General features: G+C 45.1%; 1 protein-coding gene across 1 annotated transcript; it reads left to right on the top strand.

Moving 5' to 3' along the window:
- Window positions 1-14,552: 14,552 nt before the first annotated feature.
- Window positions 14,553-15,785, top strand: LOC138873818 (uncharacterized). The gene has a single exon (XM_070152298.1). It carries the CDS (start codon window positions 14,553-14,555, stop codon window positions 15,783-15,785), a length of 1,233 nt encoding a protein of 410 aa, XP_070008399.1.
- The last annotated feature ends 265 nt before the right edge of the window (window positions 15,786-16,050 follow it).

The raw sequence follows: 16,050 nt of genomic DNA, 5'->3' as shown, positions 1-16,050 counted from the left end.
GATTATTTTCTTGCTAGTTTCGTCACACAAACGCACATTATCTTTCACACTTTTTCTTGCCCAAGATCTTTTGATTTGAGGTTTATGTCTGGCTCGGTAAGCAAAATCGAGAACGACTACCGCGAAAACCACGGCAAAAATAGTATGACTGCTCTAGAGGTTAGCGTGACACCGCAGGACCCCAATAATGCATTTTGGTCAATTAAAGCGGATGCGGGCTTGCAAGTCACGCAACAGGTCGACGAAGCCTCGCGCACCGATGACAGCATACAACGTATTGACCGACAGGAAGCTCAAAAAATCCCGGCCCAGGTAGAATAGGAAGTTAATCTTCATGTTATTTTTGTAATGTTACAGGCACGACAATTGGCTATCGCTCAGCAACAAAGCCGCCTGGAGACTCCCAACACAGTAGCACCGGAGACACCTCCTTATACCGCGCTAGTACCTGAGAGATCAAGTAATGACGGATCGGTAACCGACCCCGCCATAGTGAGGATGCTTGGAAATATCTTTGAAATGATTGAATCAGGTTCGTGGAAGCTGTTACAGCAACCGTCTCCCAAGGAAACGATCGCGGAACTCGCTTCACAAAAATCTGTAATGCCGAAACCCCCTAGGTGCGACAGGACCTCAGATCCCTATGGGTGCACCACCACTTACGCGATCTCATTCAAAGGTAGCAACCTCCAAGATGATGAGTTAGAGCCCGTCTAATTGTGGAAGTTCGAAGAAACTCTCTCGAAAGAAACCATGAAGAAGTGTTACCACCTGGCCCCTGACCTCACAGACTCGTTTACCATACCAGCGTGGACTTCCGCGGAAGCACGTGCCAACACCATCAAAGCAGTACCGAGAGGCCCCAATACGCCTGAGTCTAAACGAAGAAATAATGAAATATCGCGGGAAACTGCACCCCATTCCTGATAGGACGATTGAGATCACTCCCGGTCTCGGATGATCGGGCAACACAGGCCTTCACCAGAGGCCTGATCGAAGCATACCCGATGACTCTAGGACATTTCAAGCGAAGCCTGATCAGATACCCAGCCGAAGTCTTGTTGGATGCCCACACCGGACACCAACCACAAATCACGGCCGTGGACAACTATCCGGGAACCTCCTCGGGTTCGGTATATCCAAGCAGACTCCCGCTAAAGAAGCTAATGCTAAACGGATGGAGGTATCATCCATGCGCTGCAAATGGAAGGAACGACTCGAGATGCAACCTACCTCACAACAATAGGGAAATAGCCCGAAGACAGCACCCTCGAAGAACCTCCAATAGAACCATATTCAATAAAGCAAAACTGGCAGTAAAACCTCGCCCAGCCGAGTACGATTTCAGCGTTGCTACACCAAACATTGTGATCACCATAAGCAAAACCGGGAATGCCATGCAGATCAGACCTATTCGACCAAGACTTCTTCAAGAGAACCATGGCCCGGCGCAGGAATCGCAGGGCATGCGCAATTACCGGCTCAAAAGAACAACAACTGTGCTATTCAATAGAGATCGCCACCAAGTATCATCGAGCGGTCTGGCTCAGATCTAGATCCAAGGGAGGAAGGAGATCGGGAAAAATGAAGCTTACAAGCCATGGCGTATTGCCACGACAGTAAAGGGGCAGCAACACCCTTCAAAGATCCATAAAATGCAGAGTGAAAGGGCTCATCGCCGGGGAAAGATAGGTCCGGGAATATACCCAAAGGAAAGGGATGCAAAGACTTCGCCTCGGGCTCATATTAATGCGATTGGTAACCCCCTCCCTCATTTGACTCATTTCACATAAAACATGTGTTCATGAGTGCAAATGGTTCGATCAATTATACTGATGATATCAGGCCAAAGCTAATAGGACAGTTCAGAACGAACCAAATCACTCCTAGACCTCGAATCTTTGATGGATTCCAGATGCCGATCGCCACAACAATCAGGAAGGTCGCTCCCTCTATACAGCCCGCCTGAGCTCGGGCTGGAACTCTGAGCCTGCGAAACACGGATGTTTCATTCGAATGACAAAGGGCACACTGCTCGGAGGCGACTTCGATCGCACTCCGCCAAAAGGATGAAACTCCATGCCAGAGGTGGGACTAAAGTATTTGACAAGGAGCTACATGCGATGAGAGGAAATCCCTCACCGTATGACCCATCGCCGGCATCAATGCCTCTGCCCTCGAAAGGATCAAAGGGTGAGCAGAACCACATCTTCGGCCAAGCCTGGTTGAACATAACAGAAGGTTGTATTAAGGGTTCGCGCCTTGAAATGGCAGAAACATACTAGACCTCTAAACGTCGCCTACACATCCTGCATGAGGGAAGAACTACTCCGCTCCCTTGTTGTTTATTTTCTTTTGCTAACCTATATGCAGGCAGTTAGTTGAGGCATCCATAAGTTCTAACTGCACTCGGAGATCCGAGGCCTCCACGGGGCCTGTCGTGCTCTCTTCCCTCGACCGGACTTCCAATCTAAAGAGAGTCCCGCCAGCAAGATTATTAGTAGAGCAGCACACCCCCCAAAAGTGGATCCGACGAAATCGTAGGTCTTTTTTCTGCAGTCAAACGACGTGCGATGGCCTTCTCTTAAGGACACCGTCCCCTCGGAAGGGCCAATAAATGGTAGGCTAAGTTTCAAAACGGAATCATGTAAACAGATCAGATGATCATAGGAGCCGCACCCACGCGGGCCGAGCTCATAGCAACTAGATGACATGTATTTACAGCCTATATTTATGCCAAGCATTAAAGAATATCTTTTCGGCATTTCATACTTCGAAAATGGCTATTTCGGCATATTCGCAGCAAAGGCCTCTCCGCTGAATACGCCCTAAGATACTCGGAGACTTAAACGGTTCAACGCCCAGGTGGCCCTAGGGTCGAAACCTCGGGCTCACAAAGTCCTCACAATGCAACTCCGAGTTCACGAGAAGCGGTCTTCACACTTAAACAAACTCGATGACTTGGAGACTGTTGCCAATCGCCGAGCACTAGAAAATCCAAAACTGTAAGACACCTAGCGGGCAAACTCGACATTACTAGATCTATTCTACATCATACAAATTGTAAGACCTCAATAGGCATGACAAACTGTAAGACCTCAATAGGTACGACAAACTCTAAGACCTCAATAGGCATGAAAACCCCAAAGTTTAGGCTATATATCGCATTTGTAAGAATCCCTAAAGGGCATACCCTCGATGTAGATGCCTAAACTATCGCTTGGGATCAAAAATGGCTACGGCCAAACGTACATGACTATGGTCAAAACGGCTAATACAGCCATAATAATGCGACTCAAGGACGCCCGACTGTCATTGAAAATCGTAGGCCACTACTACAATATACTTCGGAATGAACTGGTTAAAACAGGTTTCCCTTAATAGGAAAAAACGAGCTTCGACCACGTCAGCTTCAAACCGCAAGAGCGTCGATCTACTCGACCTACAAGCTATGAACCTTACGAGGTGCTCGAGACATCACCGACAACGACTTGAAATAGAGGTTCCTTTGGAACCGACGACGGGTTAGGCAAAAATACTCTAAAAAGACCTTAATGAGCGGAAACAAAGCCTACAAAAAAGCCTATGCGCGAAAATAGCGTAAGAGCCATTTTTGCCAGCTAAGCAAGCCTACGGGCCTCATATTGAAAGGTCTCTATGACCAAATAGCATAAGAGCCACTGTCACCAGCTAAAAAATTTTGGACAACCTGAGGATTAAAATGAGCTCGAATCGTAACCCGATTCGAAGACCGGATCCAAAATAGTTAACTATGCAAGCCTCCGGGCCACATACTGAAAGGTCTCAACGACCAAATGGCATAAGTGCCACTAACACCGGCCAGGAAATCAAGGAAATTTAAGGGGTGGTTACAGCTCAAATCGCAACAAGACTCAGAGACTAGACCCGAAAACTGCAATATGCCTAAGGGCATGAGTGCCACTATCACCGTCCAGGAAATCGAGGAAGTTTAAGGGTCGATTACAGTTCGAATCGCAATGCGACTCGGAGACTGGACCCAAAAACTACAATACGCCTAAGGGCATGTCATAAGTGCCACTATTGTTGGTCGAGTAAACCGCCGGCCACACGCCCGTAAGGTCACTTTGACCCAGATCAAAAAGGGCCATAATCATCTGCCCATGCAGGCACGAAAGAGCTTGAGGGTCAATTGAAGCTTGAGTCACAATGCGACTCGAAGACTGGACCCAAAATAGTTGGAACGGCAAATGCCAAAAGGCAAAAGATAAAAACGATAACTACCTACCCGCACGGGCACACAAGATTCGAGGAGAAGAAGGCTCGAGCCGGAGCCCGACTCAGAGACTAAGCCTAAAAAGCTGGGCCAAACACGGAGGTCCCAGCACCTGCTCGCGCCAAGGATCGCGCTTAAGAGCCCCCGGGTCTGTCCGATCCGTTCTGGACCTATGAGGACCTCGCCAAACACCAAAACCAGCCTTCCCGATCGAAAGCAACAACAGAAAAAAGGTACAGAAGAAATAAAGCCTCAAGGTTCCTCTTATATATTACATGCGCAAAAAACGCATTCTCCATCTACAGGCATACCCTATGTATATCAGAGGCAAAGAGACAAAATGGCAAAATCAAAAGCGACAAAATGGCAGAGTCTACACTTTGCGCTAAAGGGCTACAGCTTGTCAAATTTTCCCTCTACAACATCAACAAGAAATAATCAAGCGTCACGCTCATCCGCCATTGCTCGAGCCAATTCCTCTGAGAGGACGAAGCCCTTTGCACCGACATCCTCGAGTACCTATCTTCGGGATCTACAATAAGCATATTCCTCGAACCTCTTCCCCCAGTCGAGGGCTCGCTTTATCTCGGCTTGGGCATCAGTAATATCCTTCACAAGAATCGCCATCTCACGATCAGCCTTGGTTCGGCTTAGTGTCGCTTCTGCCCGGGCATCAATTATCTCGGCTCTGACATTCAAGAGATCAGATTCGAGTCTCCCAATCATATCCGCTTGAACTTTGGCATTGTCATGAGTCAAACGGAGTTGGACCTTGAAGGAAGGAACCTTAGCCAAGGCACTCTTCTCCTCCAAAGTTTGAGCCTGCACTTAAGCTATTAGCTCCCCCCAAGCAAAACTGACACGGTTGACGTTGCCTTTGAGGTACTCTAAGGCCTCTGCCTTTCTCTATAGCTGATACAGCAAAAGGGGTTAGTCTTAAGGTTAGAAAAGATCGAAGCACGTACTACAGAAAGTTACCTGTTCCATCAAATAACTCTCATAGTTTGAGCTCCAGTGCGCCTCATATCGTTAATGCAATAGCTCAACTTCTTTCTCCTCGCTAAAGAACCTAAGGGATTTGTACTCATCCAGAATTTTTTAAAGCTTGACCCCTTGACGGAGCAGCTCAGACCTAAGCCTATCATAAACCTGCACAAGGAAGGTTCAATTGAGGGAGGAGGGCACAGGGCACAGGCAAACTGTACATGAACTCACCACAAAGTGAAGCCGACGGACTTTCTCGAAGTCGGAACACACTCTTGTTGATCTTTCCCTTACGTCCCCAGAAGAACCGACCTCAGGCACGGCGTATTCACTCAAAGGAACTGCCGGCCAAGAATCAGGCACTCGGGGAGTAGCGGACCCGGGCGACGCCCCTTCCTCAGAACTGTGAGACTAAAGGCTCCATCACACCGCGGATGCCCCATCCCAAAGAACCGCCCGATATCTGCAAATGGCAAATCCAGCACAAATAAAAAGGGTAAATATTACCTCGGTTATACGAGGTCAAGGCAAAGGCAGCATACACAAATACCTTGGTACTGCGCTCCCTATCTGGTACAAAGTACAGCTCGCCACCTGCGCTCGTCACAGGACGAATAGGTCACCAGCTTCCGGACCCAGCCAGGCAGATCATGGACTTCACCCGGTGTCCATGAAGTTGTTGCAACAAGGAAGACAAAATTATTACTCAGCTGATTTTTGCTATAGGCGAAATCTGAAAAAGCGCCAAACGCCTCACTCACATGCATAATTCCACCCTTCAGGAAATGGCAAAAACTCATAGGGATAATGTCGGTCATCCGGACACGGATAAACTAACTGGCCCCCTCTCGATCCACGCTTTCCTCATCATCAATAACAAAGGCATGGACGAGCGACATCTCAGAGTTAGCAGGCCTCGACGATGAAAGGGTTGATATAGCCTGACAAGGTGATCAAGCATGAATTCAAGCCCAACATTCTTCGCAAAGAACCTCATCATCAATGTCGTTTGCCAAAACGATGGATGAATCTATGCCATGGTAACCCGATACTTCAAGCAAAAATCAAGCACGACTCTATCAGGGGGGACAAATGCAAAAGGGTATAGGTATACGCTAAAGAATCCATCGGTGGAGTCCGCAATGCCCTCATCTAGGGAAAGCACCTGCAGTGTTATCCCCTCGCTCCACCTGCAGTATCTCCTCGCCATCTCCAGATGTTCCTATCTTATCAAGGACGCTGTCTCCAGAGCGAACTCCCTCGGTTCCTGAGCATCAGGAGCAGCACCCCCCGTCCCCTGCTGGATCGGCCCCGAAGTAGTTTCCAAGACTATGGTGAAACTAACATGTCAAAGCAAGCAAGCGCACCAACACTTTTTGTGCCTAAAGAGATAAAGTACCTTGTGCCAAAGCAGAAAGGCAGCTATCTAAAATTAGTGAAGTCTTGCGAAAAAGCCGAAGACGCCCCACATGTATGCGAGAAGCAACAACGATTCTCCTGCCCAAGGCAGGCCCTGGGAAGCCAATAGCCTCGATACAGATCGACGGGTCAATACCCGATCTAGAAGGCATCCTTCAATGAGGAGTCAAGACTCGAGGGGCCGTTTGTATTATCTCCGAGCTTGAGATAGCACTCTACGTCAAGAACCTCCGGCCCAAAGAAGTTGAACTTCGGGAAGCTTTAAATGCCAACACTTGACGCAAGGCAAGTACCTGGTCTCGTGATCCCCTCTTTTTGAAAAGAGGAATTAACATTGGAAGCTCCGATCACAAAAGCTCCACGAAGGTACGAGAAAGCGCCCAAATACAGCCAAACTCCTCAGCAGAAATCTATCCTATACATTCTAAAGAGTCTATCTACATCATGATCAATAGGGGCCCCTGAGTACCCAAAGATGACCTTTATCCAGGGTAACATTCCCGAAGGCCCCTGAATTTGACGCATGATCTCCGTACAACTCGGAGGGCCTCGATAGCGCGGACCTATAAGAGTAATCCAAGATTGGTCCGAAGTACGGCGACAGGTTTGGATGAGAGCTATGTTGATCAGTAAAAGACCGGGAAGGACGCCCTTGCCCAAGCCCGATATTAGTAGCTAGCAAACAAAAGAAAGCGTTCACAGGGCCCTGAAGGGAATGAGAGCATACAGAAACAAAGCAAAGTTCGAAAGCAAAAATCAATGGGGTATATTCTTATTCATGAAAGTTTGTGTACAAGAAACCCTCGAGGGGTCGTTACATACAAATTGCAAAAGCCTACAGGGGTCTACGCCTAAAGGAAGAGACAAAGGGATGTACACACAAGGTGAGAGCCTGAAGACCGATCCACCTTCGAAAGTCCACAACAGGCACCTCCGGACACACCCTCTCGGAAATTTCATCCCAACTTTACACACTGATATCCCCAAGGGACAAGGCGAGTAGTAGGGAGGGATGAAAAAAGGCCATAGCTCTCCAAAGCTCGAGGACCCTCTTTGGCCAAGGAAGCCTCGGAGATATAGCAGACCGAACAATCCTCGGTCCCGCTTGCACGGCTACTTTGAATCCACTTCTTGGAATGTCTAGCCATACAAGCCTCCAACTTGGAGTAGAGCACCACGTCGAGCCGGGGTATGAAGGTGAGCAGAAGTGTATAATTCGAGCCCCTTTTTGAGCAGTAGTGCATAATCCGAATAGCTATTTATATAAGGGAGAAACCGACTCCCCGTCCCCCATCGCCTCGGACTAGTAGCAACAGCAAGGGATATCATACCTACAACCATAGCAATAGTGGGAAAGCACGCTTATGATCGACAAAGGAAAGCCCCAGAAGAAGGCCACAACACAGTCTAAGGGAACTCCTTCAAACGGCCTTAAGGTCAAGAGCCCCTAGCATGATGTTCAGGGGTGAAAGAAGATGATAAAAAGGGAAAGGTGAGCGAGCCAACGGAAGCATTGGGATAGGAAAAGCAAAGCCAAGGCACCCCCATTTATAGGAGATTACGACACGATCATCTAGGCTTTGGAAAGCTGACCAACGGATGCAGTTAATGCATCCATGGAAAATCGAGCCGACGGCAGTACCTTCACCTTGAAAAATGAGAATCATGGGTGCAATGAATGAAGTTGAAAAGCATGAGCCCATGAATGTCCAATAACCACGAAGCTCAGCCCAGGAATTGCATCATCGGTATGTCGTCGCCGAAAGAAGCTCAAGGAATCAAGTGTCAGAATCATTTCCCATCTTTTCATTATGGGAAACGCGGAGATTATTTGTATGCAGTGAAATTAGAAGACTTGATTTCTCGCTATTGGGACATTTCGGAAGCTTGCCTCAGGACCCCGAGGGCGGGAAGCCGCGACCAAGTTCACGACCTCGGGGCTTGTCAAAGCCTAACTCGGAGAAAATGAAGACCGAAGCCAGGGTGGAGGGGGAAACCCCCAAGGCAAATGGCTACATATGACATGCCTAGCCTATCTAGAGCCTACGTTGAGGCATCACGTCAAACCATCCCATCTCCGTACTTTGTGTTTAATCTCCATATATTTGTACCATACCGTGTTCCCTCACCTATATAAGGGGAACCCTTACCACTTTGTAAAGGGCTAAGGTTGCTCTATTTCTCTACTAAAGTAATAATATCTCTCTCTCTCTCTTTCTCCTATTTTGTTCGTTCTTACTGGCTCAAGGCTGCTTTAACATCTATTGTCTTCTTACTTATTTCATGCTATATTGTGCGACTTTGGCCGTAAGGATCCTTGCTTGATCGTTTCCTTAATTGTTATCCTATTCCCAGTTGCCCCCAATATCTCGAGCTTGATTCGAGTCCCGACCCCGAGGTCCTTATCAACTGGCTTTGCATCCGGAAAACAGGCCCCTTCAGTTTGATTAATGTCTTGTTTTAGCTCGCATTTCATCGTTAAGCTTCACGCTCTTAGCATCAACTGCACTAACAACTAGCTCGGGAATAGATCACGTATTTTTAGAATCTCATTTACATATTTAATTGTTGTTACCATTTTCACGGTAAATAATTTCTTTTATTCGTGAAACTGACTTGTCTCCTAGTTTTCTTTTTCTGTAAATGTATTTCAATTATTTAAATACTGCATTTATTATTTTTACGTGCAAATACTTGATTACATGCTATTTATTGCTTCATAAATATGCTCCACATCATATTCCACTCATGCGTATTAAATCATATAGCAACACTTGATGAGTGGTTGCGCTCTTCCTATTTATTACCCTTAAATTTGGAAAGGCTTATTTGCGGTAAAACTATTCAATCAGCGGTGCAGTCGATAGTTCCGTGCCTTTCCCCCTCAAGTTGTCCGCTTGAGGGTAGTAGTCTTGACCCCTCAGTAACCTTACTCTAATTGAAATTATGCAGGCATCATGGTCAAACCCAGTCGGATTAATATGTTGTCCACATAATAATCCTTTATAACGAGCCTTATCAAAAAGTCCACCAGGGTTTCCAACGGACACAACCACGTTCTATGCATTAATGTGGAGAACTAAATGTCAATATGCTAATCATGAATGTATAAATAGTCAAGTCTGGTGGGGGAAAATGGCCTAAATTTTTTCGTTTTGCAGAAAATAAGGCACGAGGTCCCCAGAATCGGTATGGTTAGTAACATTCCACCATTGCTACTAGACTGGTGGGATGACCTTTCCTCAAGTGACAAGAAACATGTAAGAAAGCACTTGGGAAGCTTGCATTCTTTCTTAGACATTCAGCCAAACAACAGGTTGATCGAGGTTGCCACTTTGTTCTGGGACAGTGAAAGGTTTGTGTTCCGTTTCAGCGAAATAGAGATGACTCAACTTCTAGAGGAAATTGGAGGACTTGCATGATTGACTTGGGATAAACCTGGGTTGTTGGTACCAGAGAAACGTACTGGTAAGGGGTTCCTAAAGATGATGGGGTTGAAGAAAAATGCTGAATTAGGATACCTGGAGAAGTCCTACATACCCTTCGAGCACATGTAAGAGATATGGCCATAGCAAGTCCTACCGTACCTTCCATGATGAGCTTTCTATCACTTCTTTAGGCCATATGCATCGCAGAGTGTTCGTGTTCATTGTGTTTTTCTTAGGCCTGATAGTGTTCCCAATGAAAAGGGAAAGAATCCATACTAGGTTGGCCATGGTCGCCAAGACTTTTATGGAAGGGATCAATGTGCAAACATACACTATAGTCCCCATGATCATAGCCAACATCTATAGGGCTCTGGAGAGATGTCAAAGATGGGTCAATCATTTTGAGGGTTGTAACTTATTCCTGTAGTTGTGGTTATTAGAACATCTTCAAAAAGGTCACTATCGCTAAGAATTTCCGCAAAGGGCTTGGAATGACCATATTGCCTTCCATCACCCCAAGCGGATGACTTACATTCCGTACAGGTTTGCTAAGTCAGAAAGCGCCAAATAGTAGGTATAGTTCTTCGACAATCTGATTGAGGAACAAGTGCAATGGATGTTTGAATGGTTCCTAATAGACGAATTCATCATCAGATCTAAGGACGCTCCACACTTGGTGCTGATTGGGTTGAGAGGGATATACCCTTATGTCCCTATCCGAGCCATGAGGCAAGCAGGCAGGAAACAGGTTGTACCCAGGATCGCCAAAATGAGCCATTTCAGAGTAGACTTTTAGGATGATGATTTCCCTTACAAGTGACAAGCTCAACACATGTGGCACTGCAAGATCATCATGGAAAAAAACACCATTGAGCCAGACAAGTATCATGCGAGGTGTGAACTTCTCTACCCAGCATGGTTAGAGGACAATTTGAAGGGGATGGTGATGCTAGGAGCTGGTCGAGGGAATAGGATCATAGACGAAGAAGATGAGGCTTAATCCAAATACAACAGGCTACGCAAGAGGGTCCATGACTTTGAAAATGAGCACCGGGAAATAAACGAGAGAAATATGAGGTTGATAGACGAATGGAAAGAAATGGTTGTCACTTCCAACAGAAAGTTGGAATATCTAGAGGGAGGATTAGTGGAGCTAGACTGAAAAGTCAAAAAGAGGATTGAGGATTGCCAGAATGCTGAAGGAAGTGAAGGAAGACTGATAACTAGGGATTCAAGATCATTTTAGACTTCTTTTTACTTGAGTTTTAATTAAAAATGTATACAAATAGTCCCAAAGACTTACATGTTGTGCTAGTTTGCAAGGTTTGATCAAAAAAGTAACAAGTAGTCAAAACTAACTCAAAAAGGAGGGAAACCTGCACAAGTACCAAGAATAAGTCAACGCACTACTGCAGCATAAAACCAACTGTAGCCGCAACAGACCCACTGGATAAGTTCAGAGAGGTGCACTTTAGGATCCTCAAACAATGCGGTCCACGGAGTATTTCTCGCGGCAGCAATCTGTTTTATGCGGTCCGCGGAAAGGGGATTCAGAGAGTTGGAAGTTTTGAAGATCGATGCTATTGCGGTCCGCGGTCCTTTATGTGCAGACTGCAGTGAAGCCACCGCGGCCGCAGTACATTTTATGCGGTCCGCAGTGGCTAATTTCAGAGAATGAAAATTCAAGATAAAAAGCCTCATCGAGGCCGCAGTGCATTTTTCGCGGTCCGCGGTACATCCGTTAGGGGTATTTTTGTCCAAAAAACTCGGTCATGTATAAATAGTTCTTTTTTAGATTTTTAGGGTATCTAGTTCGTAGGTGAGTACGTGAAGGCCATTTTGGACCTATTTTAATTTTGTGGCTAGTTCAACATTGAATCTTTAATTATTAGTTTATAATCATATTATATGGGTTATTCTTAGTCTAATTATCTGTTTTCTTCCATTATTATGAGTAGCTACACCCATTAGCTAGGGTTGCGGCTCAACCCTAGTGTGGGTATTTGATGGGTCTTTTGTTTTAAGACTTAGATGTTTATGGGTGTTTGATATTTGGACTGATTTGTGTTTTCCATGTTGAATTAGTGGTTGCAAACACTAATTTGTGCCTTTTTTACTTGGTCTCTTCTTGAGAAAGAGAGCTTCAGTCTAGGAAAATCAGTCCAACAAGGAATTGTGGTGTAATCAAGATGTTAATAGCCCGAATTAAAGGGTTAAACCTAGAGATAGTAATACCCGACTTGAGCCTATATTTGCTTGCACAATTTTGACACCCAATTGGTCTTGAGAAAGTCAATTAGGGAAAAGTCACTCAAGCTACCGAGAGGTATCGAGTGAGTAGTTTCGTGCATTGGCTATATATCAATCCCCAACATAACAACTTTGTCTTAGGCTTTATAACCCATCAAGTATTCACCTAGGAGGAAGTCACTTCCCTAGTGCCTCCTTATACATTTATACAACCATACAAGTATTTACTCGTAGTTTAAGTTAGCTTCTCATTAGTATAAAATTAGAAGTAACAAACAACAATTATGATTGGAAATTTAATTAAGAGCATTGCGCACTGCTAGTTTAGATAGGAATCCAAATCCCAATTAATCTAGCTCCATGTGGATTCGATCCCGACCATCTCGGGTAAAAGATGCATCGACCGCTCTTGCCACTTGGTAGTGGTGTAGGGTTGGTCCCGATCACTTTTTGGCACCGTTGCCGGGGATCTAACAATTTTAGCTATCTATCTAAATAGTCTTGTGTATTGTTTTTATTTCCTTCCGTGTTACTAATTTGTGAGTGTCACAAATTCAGGTACAAAATGGCAGCAAACAATGTAGCTCTTGGAGATCTTCCGTCGGGGGAGGAGGTAGATGACAATATTGATGATGAGGTTCCTATTGTGCCTCAAGCTCAAAGGAAAGGCCTCCAAGCCAATGATAATGTTCCAGACCCTCCCCCACAACCTCCAAGAGTGGCTCCTCGAGTGCTTCCCAACCAAGGATATGCTAGTGCAATTGTCCCACCTCAAGGTATTTCAAATGTTGAGGGTATTTCAAATGTGATCCCCATCAGAATGCTTACAAACACCTCAAGGCATTCGTGGATACCTGTTGGGGGAGCAAGCAAACAAATGTGTCAGAGGATGCACTTCGGTTGAGATTATTCCCATTCTCACTTCGAGGGAAAGCTGTGGATTGGCTTGAAAGGATTCCCAACTATTCCATCACTACTTGGGATGAGTTGGCAGATAAAGTCATTGCAAAGTTTTTCTCACCGGGGCACATGGCAACTTTAAGGGATGAAATTATAGCTTTCAAGTAGGAGCCCAACGAACCACTACATGAGATATGAGAGAGATATCGGTCCATGGTAAAGTAATGTCACAACAATGATATGACTGAGGCAATGATACAACAAACATTCTACTGGGCCATTAACACAATAAATCAGTGCATAGTGAAACAACTCGTCGGGGACAATTTCATGAACACACCGTATGATAAGGGTAATGTAATATTGGATGAGATGGCTAACATGTCTTCCGCTTGGCAAATTAGAGACAATATCCTACAGGGTGACCCCATGGTCATTTACTTGCATAAAGAACTTCATGATCATGGGCAGGCAATAGCAGAACTGACAACCACAATGAACCAGCTAGCAAAGGCACAATTACAGCAGGTTCAAAATCCACGACAAGTGAATGCTATGGAGGGTGTCAACATGCTAGTGAACAAAAGAAGACAAAGAGGTCAACCAAATCAAGGGAGTTTGGATCAATATGACCAAGACAGTGGTGGGTTCCAAGATGATGGTTATGATGAGCAGAATAAAGAAGTGCAATATGTGAACAACTATCAGGGCCAAAGCGGCAATTCTTCCAGCCAATAACAATGGATACCACAAGGTAATTGGGGCAATCAACAACAACAAGGGAATAGTAATTGAGGTAACAACAACAAAAATTCAAATTGGGGCAAGCATAACAATAATGAGAATAATCAGGGTAATTGGAGTGGCAACAACAACAACTAGGGTGGAAACAACAATTAGGATGGTTGGAACAATGACAACTAAGGAAATTGGGGGCAAGGCTTTCAAAGGCCCCTGATATACCAACAACCGAACAATCTACCCCTATTTCCATCCCAAGGTCCTAATTCTTCCAACAATGAAATTAGGAGAATCGAAATGATTTTTGAACAAATGATGAAAAAGAATGCTGACTCTGATACCCAGTTGGCATCCCACATTACTTCAATTAGAAACTTCGAGGTTCAATTAGGCCAAATCTCACAATCCTTGAATACTCGCCTTAGGGGGGCTCTACCTATTGATACAGTAGTCAACTCGAAGGGTGGGAACAATTACGGGCATGTAATGGCAGCAACTACAAGAAGTGGACGAGGCGGTGAAGTGAATGCCTCCAAAAAAAGAAATTTTTAGTGATGAAGTAGAGTTGCAAGAAGATGAGATCCCTTTGGTGGTTGAAAAATATGATTGATGAGAACGTAAATGAGGAAGTGAGGATTGATATCCAAAATGCTGAAGTGCAAACTCAGAATGACGTGAACCCGTCTATGGAACATGTAATAGACGTGCCGGAAACGATTTTGCCTAAAGCCAAAGCTCCTTTGCCAAGGCCACCTCCACCTTATCCTCAAAGGCTCGCGAAGCAGAAAAATGAGAATAAGTTTAAGAAATTCATTGACATGATGAAGAGCTTATCCATTAATGTGCCTTTGGAGGAGGTTTTAAAGCAAATACCGGGTTACGCTAAATTCATGAAAGACTTGGTGACAAAGAAAAGATCCATGGATTGTGAAACTATCAAGATGACCCACCAAGTTAGTGCAATAGTGCACTCAATGGCTCCGAAGTTAGAAGATCTCGGTGCTTTCACCATTCCTTGCACCATTGGGAGTGCAGACTTTGCAAAAGCTATATGTGATTTGGGGGCAAGTATCAACTTGATGCCCTACTCAGTTTTCAAGACTTTGGGTATTGGGAAACCAAGGCCAACTTCCATGAAATTGCAAATGGCGGATAGAACAATGAAGAGGCCATTGGGTATAATTGATAATGTTCTTGTTCGGGTGGAAAAATTTATCTTGCCAGCTGATTTTGTGATCTTGGATTGTGAGGTAGGTTATGAGGTTCCAATCATATTGGGAAGACCTTTCCTTGAAACTGGGAAGGACCTAGTTGATGTGGAAGCAGGGAAACTCACCTTCCGGGTGGGTGATGAGAAAGTGGTCTTTCATGTGTGCAAGTCAATGAAGCATCCCAATAGTTTTGAAGTGTGCTCTTTTGTAGATCTTGTCATGGTAGTGATAGTTGATGATACTAGTGCAATGATCAATGTGGAGGGCCCTCTAGAGGCGGTATTGTTGAATCTTGATGTAAACGAGGTTGAAGGCCGAGTGGAGTGTGTCAACGCTTTACATGGAATGGGATCTTACTCTTATGAGCCTTGGAAAATCTCTTTGCATCTTGAGAATATGAAGACTCCACCAACAAAGCCATCAATCGAGGAACCTCCGATGTTGGAGTTGAAGCCATTGCCTCTATACCTCAGGTATGAATTTTTAGGCCCTAGCTTAACTTTGCCAATTATTCTTTCCTCTTATCTTACTAACATGCAGGTAGAGGCCACATTGGCGGTGCTCCAAAATAGAAGAAGGCAAGTGGATGGACTTTAGCTGATATGCGGGGGATAAGCCCCGCCTTTTGTATGCACAAGATCATTCTTGAAGATGATGCAAAGCCCTCCTTGGAACATCAAATGAGGTTGAACGAGGCAATGCAAAAAGTTATGAAAAAGGAGGTGATAAAATGGTTGGATGTCGGGGTTATGTACCCCATCTCTGATAGGGTCCTGAGAATTTAAAACTAAATCCCATTATCCAGGAGGGCCCTGAAAATTTAAAAACTAAATCTCATTATCCATGAGGATCCTGAAAATTT

The sequence above is a fragment of the Nicotiana sylvestris genome, chromosome 1 (assembly GCF_000393655.2).
Source record: "Nicotiana sylvestris chromosome 1, ASM39365v2, whole genome shotgun sequence".
Lineage (NCBI taxonomy): Eukaryota > Viridiplantae > Streptophyta > Magnoliopsida > Solanales > Solanaceae > Nicotiana > Nicotiana sylvestris.
This window is presented reverse-complemented; position numbering and strand designations above follow the sequence as displayed.

Bases quoted from the DNA above. Each gene is read 5' to 3' on its own strand.
- LOC138873818 (XM_070152298.1), top strand. From the start codon at position 14,553: ATGAGATCCCTTTGGTGGTTGAAAAATATGATTGATGAGAACGTAAAT.